General features: G+C 30.3%; 1 protein-coding gene across 5 annotated transcripts in view; it reads left to right on the forward strand.

The window, feature by feature from the left end:
* The window catches only part of LOC120767948 (5'-AMP-activated protein kinase subunit gamma-1), a 218,201-nt gene that overhangs the window by 166,933 nt on the left and 26,303 nt on the right, over nt 1-24,965 (forward strand). For 4 of the 5 annotated variants that reach the window (XM_040094354.1, XM_040094338.1, XM_040094346.1 and 1 more), the window contains one exon: nt 23,663-23,796. In XM_040094354.1, coding sequence (XP_039950288.1) covers nt 23,663-23,796 — 134 coding nt within the window. Of the gene's footprint in view, nt 1-20,729; nt 22,264-22,479; nt 22,686-22,748; nt 23,356-23,662; nt 23,797-24,965 lie in introns of all 5 variants that reach the window. The other variant, XM_040094364.1, reaches the window with a different exon arrangement.

The following is a 24,965-nucleotide window of genomic DNA, read 5'->3' on the forward strand; positions in this document are numbered from 1 at the left end:
ATTTTTTTACTTTTCGTTTTTTACAACAACAAAAACAGCTTACCTCTCGGCCAAGAAGTGACACGCCCATACAATTATTGCGACGATCTGTCACTGCGCTTGTCGAGCAGCGAGATAAATTAGTTGCTTAATTTTTTTCACTAATTACAACAACAAACGCACATGTAGCTAATTGTCGATGCTTAATGAGCGCAAAATGCACACTTCCTTCCGCTAATTGCTGTCAACGCCGACGCCGGCAGCGACGCAGGAATCAAAAGACATTCAACAAAAAAAATGCGAAACAAAACACAAAAACAAAGATACGACAGTGAGGTGAATGGCGAACAACATGCGAGTGCTGCCAACAGTGCCAGCAAGCAAAAAGTCAATATTAATTATTTTGCTTTAACAATAATGCAACACCTTGAAACGCCGCCAAGCGAGTGACAAAAGAGAAAAACAACAACAATAAAAAGCGCAACTCATTTGCTTCGTGAAAAATTATGCATTACAATGAGACAGACTGGCCTGGCCGAGTGGGTGTTGAAACAGCTTGCATGCGTTATATAACTCATTTGTAACGGAAGTGTCCTTGAGCGTGAAAATAAGATAATAGAAAGAAATAGCAAAACAAAAGCATAAAAGAAAACGATTACGCTTTGTCAATCAAACGGAACTTGCCGTTAGTCACCGCTAAAAAGTTGACGTTTTTACGTCTTTGAAACTGTGCTCGCTTTTGCTGCCAGTCCCCAGTGTCCCCTGGCATTTATGACCCACACACTCGTCGCAGCAAAGTTGATAAATTGCTTTTAAATTGTCAAATTTGCCTCAAACATTATAACAATTCAGCAAAAATTAATAAACGACTGCATGGCAAGTCTATTGTTGGCGCCTAAGTTCAGCTCATGCTCACTTTTCGGGCGACAGCGCGTATGAGTAACCAAAAATTATATGGCTGTGTGGCCGCTGCGCATCGGCACAGTTTGCCTTGCGCTGCCTAAATTTCCAAAAGAATTTAGATTTTAAAACAATTGCGCAGCATTTTCTTAGTTGCAAGTGCATATTAGAAAAAAACAACATTTTCTTCAGCACATATTTCGCACAAGGTCAGGGGCATGCATTTGTAGCGTATACTCGAAAAGGAAGTGTAGAGAAAATTAGAAAAAATTATTTTCTGTTAATGGCATATTACAGAAAACAAAAACGCCATTTGTTAGTATGAAAAATTAGTATTTCACATTTATAAAAAAATATATATATTTGAAAAGTGTGCATGTGTACATATGTTTGTATATATTTTTCTGTTTTTAAAAAAATATATATTATGGAAATAAAAATTTAATTGGTTTTGGGTGTTATTTAATAGTAGACATATTTTTTGAATAATTTACAATATGTGTAATTTTTATATTTTCTTATTTTGTTGTAACTGCTTGCCAATTTAGTTTGAAAATTTGAGCAAAAAATTTGAAATTGTTTTTTTTTTGCATAAACTGATATTTCATAAATCTTTAATAATGTTCATTAAATTTAATGTTTTTAAAACCTGAACAGGATATTAAAGTTTGTAATCTACACAAAGAAACGTCGGAGACCATATATTATATTATAGTATATAGAAAGAAGTATAAATGATCAGCTTGACTAGCTGCGTCAATTTACGCGAATTAGTTCCTCAGTTTTTGAGATATCGTTCTGAAATTTAAAATCCGCTGTTTTCTCATCAAGATGCTGCTCATACGTCGGAACGGCCGCTATCGGAATACTATAGCTTATAGCTGCCATACAAACTAATAGGCCAAAATCAACTCTTTGTATGGAAAACTTTTTTATTTGACAAGATATCTTTACTAAATTCAGCATGGATTATTATCTAAGTTAATAATGCAATATCCGAGGAATTTGTTCTAATCGAATCACTATAGCATATAGCTGCCATACGAATCGAACGGGCGCAATCCAGTGCTTTTATGAAAAAGTTTTTCATTTGACGAGTTATCTTCACAAAACTTGACATGAGTTATTATTTAAAACAAAGGTGCAATCCCCGAAGAAATTGTTTAGATCGAATCACCACATCATATAGCTGCCATACAAATTGAACGATCAGTTTCAAGTGCTTGTATAGAAAACTCTTTCAATTGAAGAGTAAATCCGCGAAATTTTGGCTTGAGTTATTATTTAAAGCAATCTTACAATTTTTGAAGAAATTATAGATATCGAGTTACTATAGCATATAGCTGCCATACAAACTGAACGATAAAAATCCTTGCCTTGTATGGAAATTATTTACTTTTGAAGAGTTATCCGCACAAAACTCGGCATGAATTATTATGCAAAGCAATGTTACAATTTCCGAATGAGTTGTTGAGATTAGACCACTAAAACATATAGCTGCCGTACAAACTGACCAATAAAAATTAAGTAGAATATATTTTTATATCATTTTATGCAACAAAAAATGTACCTATGGAGGGTATAGTACTTAGCAGTCGAAGTTTTGTGTTTTCTAGTTTTTTGTTTTTACATAATTTCCTTTCGAAGTTTCTCGGCTATAACGCGGTATAAGCGGTATCTACGCCAATAAAGCCAATAAAAAAGAAGAATATTTGTTTAGTAAGCTATTCACCTAATGACCAGTAATAACACTAAATAGCCAATAAGTCGAGTAGTAAGCCCAATTGATACCTTCTAACACCTCTTAGCAAAAATTTCAAAACAACCCATTCATAACAACAAGCACTCAATACCGCGCACTCAAGTATGCTATGTTCGCACATACAAAGTATATTCAGTTTATAGTTTATTGTATAATATGATATGTCAAAAATATATTGTACTTATATTAATTATTGACTTTACTGATTTAAGTCTCAATTTGTTTTGATATTCCCTTTTTGGCCAAGGGCAAATGGCTAGTGAAATTTTTGTCTATTCATGTGTGTGTGCTTATTACAAAGTCAAATAATGAAAAATAAGAATTACAGAAAGAAAGCAGCAACAAACAAACCAATTAGCAAATCAGCGCCTTACAGAGCAGATAATAGGATTTGATAAAAGCGGCACTCGAGCCTATCAGCGGCATACACACACACCCGCACCGCACCAGCCAACAATGGCTGGCAAATAAACACTTGATAATTCAAATTGAGCGTAGACATTGTTGTGAACGCACACCGTATTCTTTTTTTTTTTGTTGTTTTATATTTGTATGCATCTATGAAAAAGCAAAAACAACAATTTTATGTTAGAATTGTGTTTGTTTTTGGTAAATAATTTAAGCTCACCGCTGCGGTCCATCGCCACCACGACTCACCCACAATGCTTAAATTAATGATTGATGTTGTTTTTGTTTTTATAATATATTTTTCTTTTTATTTTATTTTTTTTTTTATTTATTTTATTTTTTTTTTTGTTTATTCTATATTTTTTTATTTATTTTATATTTTTGTTTGTTTGAAAATTGATTAGAAGCACTCAAGTTGAGTGTGTAGCGCCGATTTTATACGCTCGTTGACAGGTGAAACGCTGAGCAATTAAAAAACAAAACAAATAAAATTGCTCTAGCAATAATTTTTGATTGTTTACATGAACGCTAACTTATTGCCATTATAATTTTACTTTAGTATTCGGCAGCTTTAAATTTCCGCAAGTAATAAAATACGAAAGCAAAGCGAGCAATTTTTTTTAATGCTAAAATAGTACACTTTATGAGCATATATACATACATATTTGAGTACAAAACAACATACATATATTTGAATATTTACTTGCATACATACATATTCACTTGTAAATTGTTGGCGTTTTATCTTCGTGCTCGTTGCTGGCATTCACCTTGAACGTGATAGCCAGTCAGTTGGTGCGGCGCAGCTCAGTTTTCCTCGCTTTCAACTAGAATATTTCTGACATTTTTGTTTTCGCCTTAAGTTTTGCTTGTTTTTATTTCACTACAAGTATCGCCAAATATTTGCCGACTCAATGGAAATATGAGACTTTAAGCCTGCTTTTCGCTGACATGTAAGCTGATTTATGATATTTGGGAGTGAAGTTTCTTTCTTTGCTTTGGCGATTGCTGCAATATGAGCAGCTACATAAATCAAGTTGTGCGGGCTTATTGTTGCTTGTAAGCGTTGAAATGAATTTTGTTATCGGAAAATGAACATAAAAAGTTTTATGAAATAAGTAAGGCACTCTGCTCCTTACTGAAATTGCTTAGTGGACTTTATAAATTTTTACATCTATTGAAGGTTAAAAATATATATATTTACATTTTTTTTAAGAAAAAATATATATTTTAAGCAGAAAAATTGCGAATCGAATGAATGAAAAAAATAAAAATATATTTTTATTTTACAAAATATTTTTAAGGAAAAAAAATTTAAATATATATCCTTTTTCTTAAAAAATTTTGAATATATATTTATTATTTATTATTTTAAATAAAAAATATATTTTTATATTTTTTTCATTCGATTCGATATTACTCTGCTCGTTTCTACAATTCTACCAAGCACATTTTAGAAAAGCTTATGTTGGCAGTATGAGAAAGAGTAAAAAAAAATTTGTCTAAATTTCAAATACGCTCAATAAAAATCAAAATATTGCTACATTGAGTTATAGTAGTTGCAATTTTAATTTAGGAATCAAATATTAGCATTGCATTCACTTTTTATGTTTAAGCCCTGCTTGCTTGTGTTGGCAACAACAAAGTATTATTTTAAAGCAATTATACCAGTTTATACGAGTTAAACGAGTTTAAGCGATTTATGTATATCAGTTGTTTTTTCGGTTCGGCAGTTTTCAATTTTTATGTTCACGCCCTGTTTACTTGTGTTAGCAACTACAAAACATTATTTTAAGCAATTACATCACTTTGTGCGACTTATACTAGTTTACGCGATTTATACCAGTTAACGCAATTTATACCAATTTATGCGAGTTATACCAATTTCTGTGAGTTATACCAGTTGTGTGTTTGATTTGACATTTTTTAATTTTTATGTTTACGGCCTGCTTTCCTGTGTTAGCAACAACAAAGCAATATTTTTACGCAATTACAGCCGTTTATGCGAATTATAACAGTCTATGAGATTTATACCAGTTTGTTCGATTTTGTATTTAACAATTTTTATGTTCACGCCCTTTATTTTAAGCAACTATACCAGTTTATTCGATTTATACCAGTTCCTTGTGCGCTTTGCCATTTTTCAATTTGTTGAAAAAGTAATACTTATTGCATTTATATTTATAAAGGACACAAATCGAAACTCAATAAACTGAGTAACCTAAAACAAATATACATATGTATATTTTGTACAGTTGATAGCAAATTTTAAAGTCTTACAAGCCCAATATATGTGTTCTTATCTATGTACATTAGATATACAAAACAAGGACACATTAAAATATTTTCGCATATTTTTCGAAGCCATCAGCTGTTAACCCAAATATTATGTTGAATTACTGAATGTAAAAAATTTGGCGCCTACAAATATGCAACTATTTCCACCATATTGCAGACAATGTACAAAATGCTTAGACTAACATGGAAAGAAGGACTTCGTAAAAATACTTTGCAAATATGTCATAAGAAAAAAGAGGGAACAGCAAGGCTCCTAATAAAAGTTAAATTTTGGACATGGTCTTAAAAAGTAAATTAAAGCATTAAATAACGATTGCGTGGACATGTCACAGCAACTAAAAATTATTTAAATTGTATAAAAAAGGCACAACAAAGCACTGCGTCCCACACAAAATCTTCATAAGAGCTTATTAACGGAGCAAAAGCCGTAGACTGAGGAACTTAGTAGACCAAAATTATTCAAAAGAAAATCATGACACAATTTCAGGCGTCTAGATGCTGTGCATATGACTATCAATTAGACACTTACTAGGCAGAAACACTTTGTTAGTGTGTTGTATACTTATAGAACTATGTTTGCATGAGCGTATTTTAATGTATCCATGTGTTAGTGGAGACTTATTTCAAAATACTGCCAGTTGTGCGATGTGCTCTTGGCCGGTGAGCTCAGCAGTATGGTAACTTGAGACAAATGTGCCCTCAAAAATATGCTACGCTTCGAGGACGGACGCCTTAAAGTTAATAAAGCACGTACGCTCGTTCATGCGTACACCCACACATACATATAGTCTCGTTTTTTATTATATATAAACCTACTTTCAGGCGCTTAAGATTGCTGAAGAGCAGTCTAAACAATTTGAAATACATATATATGGAATATATAGGAATAGTACATATGAATATAATTATATGTACATATACAAGATATGAGTATATTTATCTAAAAAGAACTGTCTGTAAGTGATACATAACTGTCCTGATTGATATTTTAAAGAAGAAAATGCGTGATGTGTGCGTATTTCATTTCAATATAAAAGTGAAATTTGGCTTCATGGAAAAATTTCCATTGAAATTATATTCGTGTAGTACATATGTATATCAGATATATGTATTTATACGTCTGTTTGTATATATTTGGCAGCTCAAACGAGCGTTGCGCATATAAAACTTTCCTTTGTTGCAACAATAAAACAAAAAAGCCCAAATTTACACACAAAAGGCAATCAAAAGTTTTCATTCAGGCATAAAATTCCTTTCCTTTGAGTGCTTAGAAATCCGCCATCTGTTTTTGTACATTTTCTCGCAAGCCAAAGCAAAAATGATATCTATCATTTGTTAGGTTAATTATTTAACAATTGCTTTGAATTAAAGTAGAACGGCGTAAATAATTTATTAAGCATTGAGAAAATTAAAAATATGTATATAAAATCTGAATTTAGATACCTTGAATTTTGCTTAATTGTTCAACTTTTGTAATTATTTCGAAGGTACTCCTAGTATGAGATTTTTAGTTGTTATGAATTTCTAGTAAAGCAAAAAAATTTAAAAAAATGTACACTGAGAAGGAGTCAAATAAATTGAGTTGGTTAAAATATACTAAACGTAAACTAGTAAATTTTTAAAACAATTTTAATAGGAATTTCGGGTAATTGAGTGCATAAATTTTGATGTCAAAATTGTAAAAATTGAAAGTTGAGAAAAAAATATTTTTCATAAATTCGAAAATACATACATATGTGTGTATAAAATAAGATAAATATTTTGCTTGATTATTTTTATGAAACAAGTAATATAAATATACATAAATTTTTTTATATGTTTAAAATTTTTTATATTAAATACGTAAAATATATAACATCAAAATGTTGTGCCTTTTATTAAAATATTTGTTTACAAAAAATATTGCTTTTATACTGTTTTCCAAAAATTAGAAAATATTCAAAAATGAAATAGTTTATTATTTTATTTTGTATAGGAAAAGGAAAATATTTTTCAATATTTTTTTACACTTTTTATAAAATATTAAATTATAAAATTTTTTTTTTTCAAAAAGTCAAAAAGATTTATGAGAAAGCATATTGCTTTTTTAGAATATTTTTATTAGCAAAGTGTATTTTAGATCATTTTACGCCTTATATAAAGTATTTGCACATTAAAATTGGTTGTGCATTTTATTAAAATGTTTGTTCATAGAAAATGTAGTTTTTATACTTTTTTCCAAAAATTCGAAAATATTCAAATATTAGTGATTTTATTATATTTTTTACAGCAAAAAGAAAATATTTTGCATAGAAGTTTTTACACTTTTTATAAAATATTAGATTATAAAAAACTATATTTTTTTCAAAAAATTCACAAATATAAAAAGACAAAATATTTTATAATATTTTTATTTGAAAAAGTGTATTTTTACGCCTTTTATAAAAATTTGTTCCTGACAAATATACAAGTACATATGTATGTATATGTTTTTTTATAATTTATATTTGCTTCGTTTCTGAATTTATGAAATCAGTAAACGCTAAATTAAAAAATAAAGTTTTTTTATAAAATATTTTCCTTAATAAAGTTACTTAGTGAAAAAAAAAATTATCAAAGATGAAACCATATAATTTTTTTAATAAGTTATTATTTGTTTCCTTGCTGAATTTTCGAAATAAAAAACAATTAAAAAAGAAAAATTTTAATTAAAAAAATTAATTAAAAAATTTTATTTTTTTTATTAAAAATTAATTAAAAATTTTTTTTTTTTAATTTTTCCCTTAAAGAATTTATTTAGTGTTAAAAGAAATATTTGGAGGAGCGAAAGGTGCATTCAGTACACATTTAGACTTAACAAATTGCCAAAGTTGGCAAAAATCCAACATTATTCCATCATTTCCACCATCTAATGTGTGATAATACTTCAATATACAGCAATAAATTGCTTTCTAAGTTTACTTCTATCGATTAATGCGCCCTACTTGTATCCCTTTCTTATACACAGAATTAAAGCTTTTGTCTGCGCTTCTAAATATGTCACAACGCACGTGCTGCCCATTACGCCCACGCACAAATTATCGCCGAGTGTTTGTTTGTCACTTCACTCGCTGGACCGTCGCTCATTTCAGGCTCGAGTATATTTGCTGCGGCACTCAGAATGCTTTATTTTTACTCAAATTTTTTTCATTTCACTTTATTATTTATTAATATTATTATAATATTTTTTTTGGCAAACAGTTCTAGCAGCTAAAATATTGACGTCATGCCATCAGCCGCATTAAATCACAAAGCAGCAGAGCTGTATTTTGTTTTGCCAAACTTATGTGCTCTTGCTTTATTTGCAACTTGTTATCATTTGATGTGCGGCTGTGCTTGGCAAAATTAATGGCCTTCACAGTGCTCATAGTGATAAAGAGTACGTATGTATCACAACTCTGCTGTGGTCCCAGCGCAAAGTACTCGTGCACATACATACAAACGAAAACATTTGTCTATAATTATGATTATTAAACGCTTTTGTACGCTGCTCGTATTTATACGCTTTCATAAAAAGCTTGTCTCTTTCCCATGCAAATATACAATTTTCGCTTGTCATATGCAGGCATTGACTTTCAAGGATATCGTTCCAGATTTCCTGCTCTTGATTTTCGTTCAACTTTTGAAAAAGCTGCAGGAAGTCAGCACTTTATTTACATGTAGCACTTTTCGTCCTTAGGTAAAGTGCTTTAACCTCATTTTTATTGCATTTCCTGATTTTTTGTAGTTATGTTGTTATTGTAAGGGCAAAAGGCGCGTACTGCATTTCACAAGCATTCATACTGTTTTATACGAGTACTTCCTTGAACTCTTTGCGAGTTGTAACCTTTACTTTGCGTATGTCTGTGTTCAAAAGTAAAAACAGCCTAACTCGTTTATGCGAAATTCCGAGCCTTTGTCAATATTAACATACATTAATATTAAATTATGAAATAAACTGCAAAGTTTATTAAAATATCCTGCAATATTATATAAACATAATATATAATATGTAATTTAAGATAAAATTTGAGGTTGTAAAAAAACGCAAAATAACAAAAATCTTAAACAATTCTTTAAGAAAATAAAATTTTATTAAAAATAATAATGGAAATTGAAATAATTTTTTTAAGGTGGAAAATAAATTTTGGTTAAAATTAATTAAAATTTAAGTTAAAATTATTTTTCAAATAAAAATTAAAACGCAATGTAAGTATAAAATCAAGAAGTAAATTTAAATATTTTAAACTAAAAAACCTGTATATGAAAACTTTTGAATAACTTATTTTAACTGAAAATTCAAAAAAATTCTTCAAAATATTTTTGCTTACTACGAAATTATATTAAAATTTTTTTTAAGTGAAATAATTAAAAATGATTTCTCCATAAAATGAAAGTTTTATAATTTATCTCAAACTGCACTAAAATAAATGAAATAAATATTTTTAAAACAAAAAAACTAAATATTCTAAATAATAATTTTTTTGGAGCGAAAGTTTGAAGAGTAATTAAATTTACATTAAATTTTTTTATATTTAAATTAAATTTTTATAATATTAAGATTATTATCCGAATATTTTTAAAATTTCTAATTAATATTATAAAGTTGCTTTTAATAATAATGCAAAAACAAAAAAATTAACTTAAAAATAAAATTAAAATTAAATTAAAGAAAAAATAAGAAATGTAGACTTAAAAACATTTAAAAAAATAAAAAAAAATTTAAAAAAGTAAAAAAAAATTAAAAACAATAAAAAATTTAAAACATCAAAAAAATTAAAAAAATAAAGAAAAAACTATTAAACGAAAAATATTAAAAACAATTTAAACATTAAGAGAACGTAAAAAAATAATTTATAAAAATATACCTAAAAACATTTAAAAACATTTGTAGAATTTGAAAAAAAAATGCTTAAGCATTTTTAATAAAACATTTTTAGAACTGAACATTTTTATATTAATAAATTTAATAATACAAAAAATTAAGGAAAAAATTACATGTTTAATGAAAAATTTAAAATAAAAAATATTTAAAATAAAAATAAATATTCAAATTAAAACAAAACAAGAAATTTTTGATAAAATAATATACAAAATGAAAAAATTTGAAAAAAAAATTTAAAAATATTTTAGAAAAAGTAAAAATAAAATTAAATTAAAAAAATACAGAAAAAAATTTGTAGAATTTAAACTAAAATAAAAAAGTTAATAATAAAAAATAGTAGAATTTGACAAAATAATAAAATTTAATAAGCTACTTTTAATAACAAAAGTATAGCATTGAAAATTTTTATTTTAATAATTTTAACTATAAAGCAAAATAAAATTAAGAAAAAAATTTTCAAAACTAAATATTTAATAAAAATTAAAAAATAAATATAAATAATTCTAAAAATAAATAACAAAATCAACAGAATTTTAAAATAAAAACAATTTAAAGCTCAAATTTAAACTAATATTGAAATTTTAGATAAAATCAATCATACACAAAATGAGAAGATTTAATAAAATTTAAAAATATTTTTAAAAAATTAAATATATAAAATTAAATTAAAAAAAATAAGGAAAAAATTAAAAATTAGTAGAATTTAAAATGAAATTTAAAAGAAGGAGAATAAATTGAGAAAAATTTAGTAGAATTCGGAAAAAAATTTAATAAACTATTTTTAAAAAAAAATTTTTAGAATTAAAATTTTTATTTTCAAAATTTTAATTTTATTTTAATTTTAATATCAAACAAAATTTAAGAAAAAATTGAAAATGAAGTTTTTAATAAAGAACTTAAAAATAAAAAAAACAATTTTAAAATAAAAACAATTTAAAGCTCAAATTGAAAGTAATATTGAAATTTTAGATAAAATCATACACTAAAAATGGGAAGATTTAATAAAATTTGAAAATATTTTTAAAAATTAAATATATAAAATTAAATTAAAAAAAAATAAGGAAAAATTAAAAATTAGTAGAATTTAAAATGAAATTTAAAAAGAAGGAGAATAAATTGAGAAAAAATTTAGTAGAATTCGGAAAAAATTTAATAAACTATTTTTAATAAAAAAAATTTTAGAATTAAAAATTTTTATTTTCAAAATTTTAATTTAATTTTAATTTTAATATCAAACAAAAATTTAAGAAAAAAAATTGAAAATGAAGTTTTTAATAAAGAATTTAAAAATAAAAAAAGCAATTTTAAAATAAAAACAATTTAAAGCTCAAATTGAAACTAAGAGTGAAATTTTAAATATAACTCCTTAATAAAAAAAGTATATATATTCAATAAAAAATTTATTTAAAATTAAAAAAGTTAATTAAATTCAAACCGTAATAGCACATAAACTGTCAGTAATATAAATAGTACGAGTGTAACAAAAATTGTAAAACCAAAAAAATGCATTTAGCTTCGATAACAGTTAAAAGTTACGCTAAGTAAACCTATGAACCCATTCTAGAAACTTATTTTCAATTTGTTTATTCTGCGCTGTGTACATATGTTCGTATGCATGCACTACATTCACATTTTTAAGTATATTACACTCATTTTCTTAAATAGAGATATCGAAATATTTACTCACTAATTTCTATTTTCGGTTTATTTACCAAAATATACACAATTATTTACTTATCACGAAAAGGCCTCAAACGCAGTTCAACTTGAATCGTGACTGGAGGCCTGATGAAGCATTGCCCCCAGCAGCACCGAAAGCAGGCTTTTATTTTATTGAGCGCATACGCAACTCGTTACGCTCTCGTTTCGGTTCGGCTATCATGTCTCTTTTCGGCTCAATCAAAATGTTGAGAACTTTTATTACTTTCACACCAAAAAGCGCGCAGCATAAATACACGCATACACACACATTTATAACTGTGCACATATGTACATTCATAATCATCATCGAGTTTTATATGAGTTCTTTAATAAATTGTCGATTTCGATTTTCGGTTTCACTTTCATGCTTAGCTGATGTTTGCTATATACTCTTCTTTGTTGTATATATGGTGTCGCACACATACAGCCACACATTTTCATTGATGTAATTTTCTCTTAGTGTTGGTTACTCATACGCCATGTGCAGCCACAGCCCACTATTGCAACACACACTCGCTTTCGCATTTCCACTTGCTTAAAAATTTTAATTTGTGCGAGTGTTTATGTACGCGCTTTCGTGCGTTGTGTTGTCGTAGCACGTGCTTTGCCGCGATATACATGCCCCTATAATAGTGTGTCGGCTAAAGCTTTACGCTGAAAAGCGCTCACCATTCAGTCGCATTTCGTTCGTATTGCTTAGCAGACGTTATCGTCGTCTGATACTGTTATTTTTAGCAATCATTTACTTAATTTCTATATCGTTCTATATCGAAATAGCCTATCGTGTGTGCGGCGTATGTCTTGTGCATAAGTGTGAGTGTATGTATGGAAATGTGTCGCTCTCTAGCTGTGTCACAGCGGTCTATAGCCTTTTATACGTTTAATTAAGAATTTAGTGAAAAGTTTTCTAAAGCCGAAAAGTTTTTTTAGCCGTTATTTTTTTATATATACATACATATATACACATGCATACTATATATTATCGGTGTATGTGTTTGTATGTATTCATGAATTATTTGTATGTGCTTGTGCATATGTATTGCTAAATGCATTTAAACTCGTTTATCGTCTTTATTGTTGTTGCTGCTGCACCGCACGTCATTGCAGTTAACCTCTAGTGACCTTAAAACTGCCGTCGACTGCCCGCTGAGTGCACAAAGTGCAACAATTTATCGCAATTTGGCGCGCCCTCGGACTGTGCACTAAAGTGAAAAGTGAAAGTGTTTTTCTTTTGTTTCATTAAGGGTTGGTTTTTCGCCAATTTCGTGCAAGTTAGAGCTATTCAACTGCTTTGGGGTTGGGTCAGGTCGGCGGTTTCAGTGTGGCAGTTTTAAAAGTGCTGCAATTGCTACGAAATTTCTATGATTTTCTGTGTTTACGCAATCTGCTTATTTACGTTTCCATTTCTCTGAGTTACCACCTACCCATAGTGCCTTGCCTACCACACGCTGCCTTGTGTATCTACACTCGCGCCGCTTTTCGCACGCATGTCCTTGCTTCGCATACCGAGCAATTCTGTGCACACACACACACACTCTTACATAAGTTTGTATACACATTTTTCGCATAAGCGTAATTTTTTTTAATTGGTGGCCGTAAACAAAGCAGCTTCTCGCTGAAAATTTTTATTTGAGAAATTCGCTGCGTTGCATTCGAATAACTAATTATGAGTCAAAGAGTACGTATTTTCTTAAAGGAATGAGCTATTGTTCAGCTTAATGGCCTGCAATTGTTCTTAAGCTACTTAAGTCGTTTAATATGCAAAAATTAATTAGCTGGCTTTTATGGCCGGTAATGAACTTTTCCAAGTGCTTGCTTAGGGTTAGCAAGCAAACAAGTAAGACACATAGCTGATAGCGCTGGAAATTCTGCTATACGCAGCAAACTGTGTAGAGCGTGCATGCATTCATAGTTTGTCGAGGCGTTTTGCTCCCACTTTGCTCATAATTATGTTGTGGCACGCTAAAATTTGCAGTTTGAAGAGCGCTTGCATGCTTAGAAGAAACACAATAATCGATTAATTTGATTAATTGACACTTATATTTTGTTGTAAATTATTCACGTTTGAGTTGCTCGCTGCCAATGGCCACTGTTATGCCTTGCACATATACATATGTAGTTGTATGAAGTTATAAACTGACGCCAATATCTACAGAAATAAATATATAAATATTATATATAAATAAACATATAAGTGAAATATATTATATAAAATAATTCATTAAATATACCAACAACAAATATAATATCAAATCTCGTATTGCGCAATTATTAACACCGCGGCGTATGAGTAACAATTTGGGCAATGCTTACTAAGCAACGATTCATTCACATAGTATAGTTTGTTTGGCACTGGAATTAGATATGAAGTGTATACATAGCTGCTAAACTGTTAATCACGAGTTTGGACGCTCAAAAAAAAAACGATATCAAAAATTATTATTTTTGTTTTAATTTGAACTTGTAGAAATTTCGAAATAGTTAGTTTCGGTGATTCGGCGTATTTGTAAACATTTTTAACTTAGTGTAATAGGCTTAAAAAACTTAAGGGGCTATATACAGTTAGAATTTGCAAAAAATCGACTTTTTGTTTTATTTTCATACACATACATATATTTAAGACTATACACAGAAAATTTCATATCGTTTCAGTGAATACTTTCGAAGTTACACGCAAATTTGAAAAGGCGTTTTAGAGTGTATGTATGTAAAGGTCATTCCAAACTTTAAAAGCGTTTTTCTCGAAACACTAATTTAAAAGTAAGTCAGGAAAAAAGTTTCAAAAGGACTGGACGCAACGACTACAAATTTTCACACAGCTTTCTTAGCTATATTTCTCATGTTATGATCGAACAAAATAGGTTTTGCTAATAATTTTGGTTTTTGAAGCCACTCTGAAGTGACAATTTTTACAAATAAAGCGGTCCGGTTTTTTTTAGAAAAAAATTAATTTTAAAATTTTAACATTACGACCCTGTTTAAAAGTTTAATTTAAAAAATGTCTATTACTTTCAGCATTACCCGTATTATGTACATATGTATAAATTTTCTCAGATTTTTTTGATTTCTTTATTCATTTCTCACCGCTGGACACCGTTATTCAGAAGCCTTTCTGGCGATCGGCTACATGATCAAGGAAAATAATAATTTTTCATAATGAATTTCATAATTATTATTAAAGTCATTTAAAATCAGTAAATTCTCAATTTTTTTATTTATGCATTCAATTGAATGCCCCTTAAAAGCAATACACAAAAAAACGCGTTTTTTCTGACTTTCATCATCAATTGCCAAGTACTACTTAATATTATGCTTGTTGTTCTGTAACTGAAATCATAATAAAAAGTGAAAAACAAGTATAAAGCAATAGTAATATAAATAATGCATCTGAAATTTTGCATTTCTTTGCTCGCAATCCAAATGAACTTTGTAATCGGCACAACAATTAAAAAGCTATATTTAAAAATATAATGCTATCAACAACAATGACAACAAAAAATGAAAATATATGCATAAACAATCACATATTAAGCACTTGATATGCAGTAGAGCGCATATGAAAAGATAATAACTTATAATTAAATAATAATGCACAGTGAGACAAAGTCTTTCAAAAAAGTCTGTGCTCAATTTAATGAAGATAACTTATCAACTAAAAAAGTTTCCCATTCAAGTACTTGATTTTGAATGATCAGTTTTTATGGCAGCAATGTACGAGAGTGATCGATAACGGTGTTTTTAACAAATTAGTAGCTTTTTGAAGAGAAAAGCACGTATGCAAGACTTCAGTTCGATATCTCGAGAACTGAGGAACAAGTTTGTATACGTACATATGTACGTAAAGAGAGACGAATATGGCTAAATGGACTCAGCTCATTATGATCTCCTTTATATAACTAAATACTTATAGGGTCTCCGATGTATACTTCTCGTTGTTACAAACAACGTGGCAAACTTGATATACCCTCTTACGGTTACAAAAAAAATTCAGAACAGAAATAATTGAAAATGAAATTAAGAAAAAAATTGGTAAACAACTACTTTGAGTTAATTTATTGTATTTTACTAACAAACAAAAAACATAAAAATTAATTCTTCCAATATTTCTTGGTAAAAACAAAAAAAAAATATTAAAGGCGTAAAAAAATAATTCTAATATTTTTGTTAAAAAAAATTATTTTTTATTAGTTATTTTACAATTAGTTACGTTAAAATAGTTATTAACCGATTTTTTTCTTAATTTCATATTCTATTATTTCTGTTCTGAATTTTTTTTGTGATTTCAAACCAAAGGTCTGAAATTCATTTAAACGCCTGAATAAGCTTTAAAATTAAATATTTTTAATTAACATCTAAACTTATGAAAAATTATTATTTTTGTACCTTCCAACACAATGTAAACTTTAAAATTTCATAGCTGATATTTACTGCATTGTGTAATATGTAACATTATCATTTTGTAAATGTTCATTTTTACAGTTGTGCATGTGTACGAGAAAACAGCACAGTCTACCACGAACTCCCGCAAACGCCTAGCATCAGCAACGCAGTGAAGAAACATTTTAGTCTGATAACAGCTTCTATTATCAATCTCGCTGTAGCTGGTGGCCGCTTTTCGCTATTCGCTACGTTCCTGCTGCTTATCAGCTGTGTGTATGGGCTATTATTTATGGTTTGGCATTCAGTTTTGTATTTATAGTAGGAAAATAGTTGAGAAAATAGTGGTAAATGCAATATACGAATAAAATTTTTCTAATTGAACTTCCAACTCTAGAAGATTTTCGGAATTATTCGCAATTTAATTTTTTTTTTTGGTTAAATAAAGCTTAAAATCTCACCTTTCCAACACTAAATGGTATTAAACAATGTGATTGGTAGCACTGGAGATATACGACTGCAACGACATCTATTGACAAAATACGAAAAGACTTTTTCGACTACACAATACTTTTTAACCTCAGTCATATCTCGGCATAACGGAGTGCATTTTTGCTAAAGAAAGTGTTTTGCAAATTTATCAGCTTAGTAACAGTAATAGAAAATTTTAATAAATATATTGTTTTTATCTATATATGTACATACATATGTATGTACTTAACAGCTTGTCAAGGCAAATTTTCAGCTTTTTATTTAAAGCATTTAAGCTGTATACCCTTTATAATGCAACGTTATCTACGCTGTGTCAAGTGAATGCAAGTAAATATATTCATATATGTACATATAGGTATGTATTTGTACATCTGTATGCCTTAAGTGGGCGCGTTTCTGATAAGCATGCTGCCAGTAACTGCATTAAAATAATAATTAGCATAGTAAAAGATTGTGCAAACAATTTAAAGTACATATGCACACACATACATATTAGCAGGGTAGAGTAAATAAATATTAAATATAATAAACTTCGCTATAGCTTCCATTTATTGCACTGCAGTCATGCGTAGAGATGCATCAATCAGCTGTTTGGCTGATCGACAGCAAATACGTAGATTTTACAATTTACATACGAACAGATATGTATATGCATATTGCACATACATATTTATACGATTTAAATACACTTCATGTTTAAAATGCTCTATTTTTTAAATATTTTTATACCCCAAAAAGTGTATATTAAGCTTATCATGAAGTAACACTTAGAAGGAAACTTCGGAGATGGTATAAAATGCGATCAGCGATCGCTCGGTTTTTGAAATATATCGATCCTAAATTCAGCACACATCCTATTCTTCCCAATGTGCTGCTCATTTGACAGAACCGCCGTTATTGGACCACTATAGCATATAGCTGCCGTACAAACCGAAGAATCAAAATCAAATTCTTCTATGGGAAACTGTTTTAACTGACAAAATATCTTCACAAAATTTGGCATGTATGATTATCCAAACATACATTATACAAACAACGAGTAAATTGCACAGATCGTACTACTGCGATGCATATTGACCAATCAAAATCAATAAAAAGATCTTTTTATATCGTTGTATGCTATAAAAAATGCACCTGTGACGGGTATTATAGCTTCGATGCGACCGAGTTTACCTTTTTTTTGGTTGTTTAATATACTTCGACTTCAAATAACGTAATAATATTTTAATTACATACAAACATACATACAACAACAAGTTACATGACATACGATTATTAAATGTTTGCTACCTTTGATTACTTAACATGTTCCGATCAAACGTTCGAGCTTTCGCTTCGTAAAGTATCACACCAAACAACCAGTGTCAGTGGAGTGTTCCTAGTAAATAAACAAAGTAGGTCAGTGCATGCGTACACAAGTATGCACAAGGTTATTTATCAAGCAGGGTTTGTCTAGTGACCTTTTGCTGTTTTTTTTTACGTTTTTTCGCCATGCTTTTCGGTGCTTTCTGGATAAAAATAGGGATAACTTGCGTCCATACTCACAAACAATTCGCTTTACTCGTTGCTCTCACTTTATTATTTATTGTTATTTTTGACGCATGTGACAGTTTACGCTTGAGAGAGTTTTGCAAAAAAAAACAATACTTTTTAGTGAAATATTGAGGAAGTTTGTGCGGTTGTGGGTGTAAAAAATGATTTTAATGTTAATAAACAGAGCAATAAAATGTACGCTACACACCAGCAAAGCGTAGCAAAGGCGATATGTGTCAACAAATGAACAAAAATCAACAAATATAAAAATATAATAAATAAATACATACATACATATGTATTTTTTTAAGGAAAATATACATGTAAATATGCCCATACACATATTCGGAGAGCGCTTCTCACCGCTGTCACCACATGTGTGTATATTATTCAAGACGTTGCGACAACTAAAACGTATATACTTGTACGAGTACATACAAGTATGTATGTTGTATATTCTACTTATTGTTTATGTAGACAGTAAGAATTTTGTTGTTTTTTTTATTTTATATTATTTTTCTGTGCATATTTTTTTACTATCTTTTATTTATTTTTATTCACTTATTTGGCCAGACAGAAAGGCAGGCGTGCGTGCACCGCTACACGAGCGCTTTTTTCACGAAATCTGGCAGGTATACGCAGCACCGTCGCCTGCCAACAGCGCGGTTCTGTTGTCTTCATAAACATTTGCTAATTTATAGTTGCTTTTTACCATTTAACCGTAAAAATATACATACATATATACAATTTTGTATATTATTTAATGAAACATAAAATACAATTTTTTATTCGGTTATTGCATTACTCATGGCCTTCGTAGCTATATGTACGTGTTTATGTGCATTCGTATGTCCGAACAGCCGCGAAACAACAAAAACCAATTAATATAAAATAATGTTATTTTAAATTTGGCTGTACGCATAACACTTTTATTGCCAACAAAAACAATTGAGTGTGTTGTATTTGAGTTCGGCATTTATTAAGAGATTAATTCGTGTGATTACGCGCTAGCGATTTATTTTTTTGTGTTCCAAAAACTAGGTTAAGTACAAGGGAGTTCGATGAAGTGTTGATAAGAAGTAGGTATGGAAAAAAGTAATTAAAAAAGTAAGAAAAAAAACATAAAATAAAATGTTTATACGAAAATTAACAGGAAATTAAGAAAAAGAAAAGGAAAAACTGAAAATATGAAAATAGGATCAAATAAAAAATAGCAATGCAACAACTACTAAGTTAATAAAGTCTTGATAAAATCTTTGATATTTGAATTTTATTTGATAAAAATTCTGTCGGAATCGTTTAATTTATATTCTCGCTAATTCTTATTCTACCTCGCCTTTTATTTAGAGATATTATGGGCACTCTACTATGAAAATAATATCGAATATTTACTTAGCATATAACTACTTGCATTGCGTTGTCTTGCTATGAAGATGACCGCTACCAGCTATCATTAGTCGCCACTAATGAACAATTGAATTTGCTGTAATATAAACGCAGCATAATAGTAAAGTACTGTTTCCTCAGCTACAAAGTAATTATCTTTGCGAGCTAGTAGATTTGATTTTAACTGCATTATAGTCTTGTAAATAAATAGTGCATAGGACAGCATAACATACATAACTGCAAGCATACATAAATACATGTATGAGTTAAATGTGCAGATAGTACATATGTATGTATATGTACATATACTAATCTTTATGAGAGACACTAGTGCAATTAATGCTCATAGGAAAGACCGATTCTTACAACATTCTGCGTAGAACTCATATAGTAATTTTTGCCTTAGTTGACTGTCTTTTAATAAGAAGTGTGCAAAATGTTGCATTATTTTTATCATTTATGTATTTTATATGTACATAGTTAATTTGTACTTACATACATACATACATATGTACATATGTATATTGTTTAATTGCTTTTAGAATTTAATAAGAATATACATATATTTTTTTTGTTGTTAAACAGTTTGAAAAAAAATTATTTCAATGGTTTATAATCAAAGTGTCCGTTAAAAAATTAAAATATATATTCACGATGTGTTTATCTATTTATTGTATTTTTGATATACATACATATGTAATTTATAATCTTTTTAAATATTTTTTTTTTTTAATAATTTCATTTTATATCACATGAGTTAATTTATTTCATAGCACTTTCCAAAGCAATTAAATCGTATGTTAGAAATGTTGTGCTGTAGCAATAATATTATTTATTTTGAGTCATGTAAATGTACTCATTACATACTTACATACATATATGTACATCCAGACAGCGGCAAACAAATTCGACACAGCGAGAGATAGAGAGCGGCAGTGTATAGTGTACGAGAGTACAAAAGAAATTATCATAAACAATTTTATGTTGTCTACAGCTTTGACTTACTTACAGGTCGTTCAACTATCACTTTGACAACTGCAACGCGTATAACTAAATATATACAACAACAATAACGCCAAACATTGTTGGAGTCTTTGTAACAGCAATAATAACTAAAACTTACATTGGCGCAGAAACGCGGGTGGGCGAATACCATTTCGTTGCTGCTGTTCTATCGAATGCGTGCATAACAGTTGCAGTGTTACAGAAGCAGCACAACAGCAGAGTCAACGCGTCGACTGCGACGTCGTCTGCTGCATTGGCAGCGAGCGAGAATTTGCTCTTGTATGCATTGAGTGTGCCAAATGCAATAGAAAAGGTAAAAAGTTAAAACTAAAATTGTTGCACAAATGTGTATTACAGCAACTTCAAGAGAGAGCAAGTGCATGCCAAAACTCAACTTTAAATTACTGAGTATCTGTTGCTATTTATGCAAAGAGCAAAAGTGAACTTTTGAATGCAGCAACGTGCATATGTAAAGAGTGAGAGAGTTATCGCTACAGTAACACTTGCTATTCTGGCGCAGAGGCTACTATTGTCACTATTGCCAGCTACTTTTATTCGTGTATTGTGTTTTTGTAATCAGATGCCGGCTTCTTAGAACGCTTTGTTACAGTATTTGTGATAATTCAGCAAGTGGGTGACCGGCAAGGCAACGTCGTTCACATTGCAACAGCATCAAGTGCATTAACGAAGACTACGCGAAGTGTGTGTTGCAGTGGTTAATGAGAATTGATTTTCTATACATGCACATATGCTAAGTTTAAAATTAAAAAAAAAACACAAACAAAAGTTCGAAAGTGTAAAAATCAACTGCAAGGTGACCGACATTGGCCGTCAACCTGTTGGCGACTGTTTGAAGTTGTGAGAAAAACGTGTTGCAATTCACTTGAGAAAAATGCTTAGCAAGGAAATCAACAACAATAACAACATGTGACTGTAAAAAAGCAAAAACAAAGTGCCGAAAATAACTGCAAAAGCCACTAAAAACAAAAACAATTGGAAACGTGATTTTATGTGTGATTTTTAATTTGATACTTTCGTTTTATATCCGTAAACTAAATAATATAAAATATAATTTAGTCACTCCTATTATCTCATTACAACGCTGCATTGTGTGATTTATTATAATTTAGCCGTGAAAATTTTATTGCAAATAAGTGTATACGCATACATACATACAAATAAGCGTCGTTACCCCGGAAATTGTGATTTTTAAATTTTAAATAATTCAATATATACTCGTATATAAAAAACGACGACAATATATAACAATACATACATACATACAACATACATATAAATATGCATGGCATAACGCATTTATATCGGCAGCATGCTGTCGAAAAACAATTGAGCGCAGATAGCGCTTGCAGCACTCATCATAATCACCATAACAACCATTCACCTTTTGCTGCTCGTAACAGTTATCCACGTGACAGCATCAGCTATGATAGCAACGACGACACAAATCGTTTGCATAGCGTGGATTCGGGCAGCAGTTCAGGGTCGTCGACCAACTCCAAATCACCGAATTGGTCACAAGGTAAGCTACAGAGTCAAAGCAGAACGGAGAGAAAGTGAAAGCTTCAATTAAAACGATTTTCTTTGCTATTGATTAATAATACATAAATAAGTATGTATTTTGAAATAATTTTGCATATATTACAAAATATTGAAGTATCTTCTACTCTCCCCACTCGCTTAATTTTAATTATAAAAAAAAAACAAACCTTTTTAATGCTGAATATCGGTATTCCAGAAAAGGTAATTGATAAGTTGGTGCAGTCATCCAGTCCGCAGCCCGTACCCGAGGGCAGCAAATCGCTCAACAATCATTACCGCAACTCGCCATCGAATGCCAGCAACATGACACGCAGTTCCTATGATAGCTACAGCAACAGCTTCAAGCGTACCTGTTCGAAACGTAACTATTTCGATCGATCTCACAGTCCTGCCGTATATGCTGTAAGCAAAACACATATTTTTGCCCAACCCAAAACCCATACTAAATTTCAATCCAATTCATAGAGCCTACGCCGTTACCCGAATGATTATTGTGGTTCACCGCCAGTGCATAGTACACAGGGTGGCTACTTCCCTCATGATCTCGATGATATCTACGAATCGCAGGCCGATCACCAGTACTTTACGCATACGGGTGCGAGCAGTGCACGCACACCGGAACGTCCGAGTATAAATTCAATATTTCACCGAGTGGGCGCCGCCTGTACATCGCTGGACGATTATGTCGGACAGACGCGCGTCTCAGCCGAAAATGGCAGTGCTTCGTCATATAAACATCGTTTCGATAATAGCAGTTTTGCGAAGAGTTTGAGCACGAACGAGGATAGTGATAACTCATTGCCGCGCGAAAACAAGAAATCCAAGGATCATCATCATCATCATCATCACCACTCCATACATGAGATGTTGAAGCAATTCTCGAAGAAAGTACATATTTGGCCACGCAAATCGCATGACACGAACAGTGTTTGCACTTCGCCATTGAACGATCCGCAAGAGAACTTTCGTACACGTTCCAAGAGTTTGGATGTGAATACGCTGAGTCGGCCAAATCGCATATTGGAGGACTGTGGTGCGACATATAAAATCTATGAGAAGATTGTTAAAGAAGGTAAATGAGAGTGGTGGAGATTACTGATTTAAAGCGTTAAGGGCTAAGTACGAGATATGACGTAAGCTTAATCAACAATTGATATTATCTCTGGTTTTGGCAAAAGTTTTATAATGCAAGTCAAATGAGCATTTCTATATTTTACGCGCTAGCATACATAATTTATTTAACGATTTTACTTTTACTTAGATTTTACACCATGCCGTTACTTGTTGTAATTTTCTGAACATAGAACACTTGTCTAGTAATTTTATGCAATTTCAACAAGCAAAAAACTAATTTAACTCTCATATTTTTTTGTAATTAGGTGCTCATATGCGTCGGGCCTCAGCCGATTTGGAGAAACGGCGTGCTTCTTTGGGTGCAGCTAGTCGAGGCTTACGTGGTGATGGCACATTAGATCCTCAACACGCCGCCATTTTATTCCGTGATTCCAGAGGGGTAAGTGAAAAAAATATTACTTAATCGTGCTCGTTTTTCCGGTGGATTTTGTAAGCTTAAATCTTAAAATTAAACAGTGATATGCAAACTGTTAGCCGCAAACAAAAATTGCGTTATATACAAATGTATGAGTAATGAGAACGGCAATAAAGTTAAAATTGTAATCGCGCCGCGGCGCGCCGTTTGCCAATCGCAACATCCCCTAAATTCCCGGCTTTTGCTGAAATGTACGCTACCCCAAGTATTAGCGCAGACTCAAGGTCATTTTGGTCTTGCAATCGCTAGAAGAGTGTAAAACTAGGCAAATAATTTTACAAAAAGCACAATATGGCCGAAAGGCAAGCAGCATGACGCGTCACTACTCCCACTATGCTGTTGTTGTGCTTGTTTTCTTCTACAACAATCTCACTTGTTTGCTCTCATCATTTATTTTACTTTTTGCTTTACTCTTTTTGTTATTCTATACATTTGCAGAGAGAAAAATTTATTTGTCTGCTTATAATTTTTGTTATAGTACGTCATTGGAAAGCTTTCAATCGTAAAAAGCTAACGAACGCCATTCGCCTTGAATTTTTGCTGAACTTTATGAGCTTAAACTTTGCACAGGGTGACAATAAGCTCCGTAGTGTATTTAGCTACTACTTTTGTATCATTGCCGCCAATAATCGGCCTACGTTATTTTTAATATATTCAGTGAATATATGTATGTAATTACAAGAATAATTTTGTATAATAAATAATTAAATGCGTTATTTCAATGAAAATAATTATAAAAGTAGAAAAACACGAAAGCACATTAAAAACGTAATATAAACAGTTTGCAACTATATTTTCTTACTTTTGAAGTAGTTGAATTTTAGTAATGGTTATATTGATCAAGATAAAAGCAAAATTGTTGAGTACGTGATATAAACCATAAAATTTCACAAATTGCTGCAAGTCATTATATTTATTACACTCATGACTCATTAGATAAACCCCATAACTATTGCTATATTCCCTGCTAGCATCTCAATTTTAATTGCTTTTATTTTTAATGGGATTTACCTCGGTTTACTGTGGCTCAATATTTCCTTTTCTGGCTGTCTGTAAGCAAAGAACTTGCCTCCAAGATTTATGTATAAGTCGTTTATACGCGATTTTTCCAAAACCGCCAGTTTTAGTGTCTA

The sequence above is a fragment of the Bactrocera tryoni genome, chromosome 1, assembly GCF_016617805.1.
Source record: "Bactrocera tryoni isolate S06 chromosome 1, CSIRO_BtryS06_freeze2, whole genome shotgun sequence".
NCBI lineage: Eukaryota > Metazoa > Arthropoda > Insecta > Diptera > Tephritidae > Bactrocera > Bactrocera tryoni.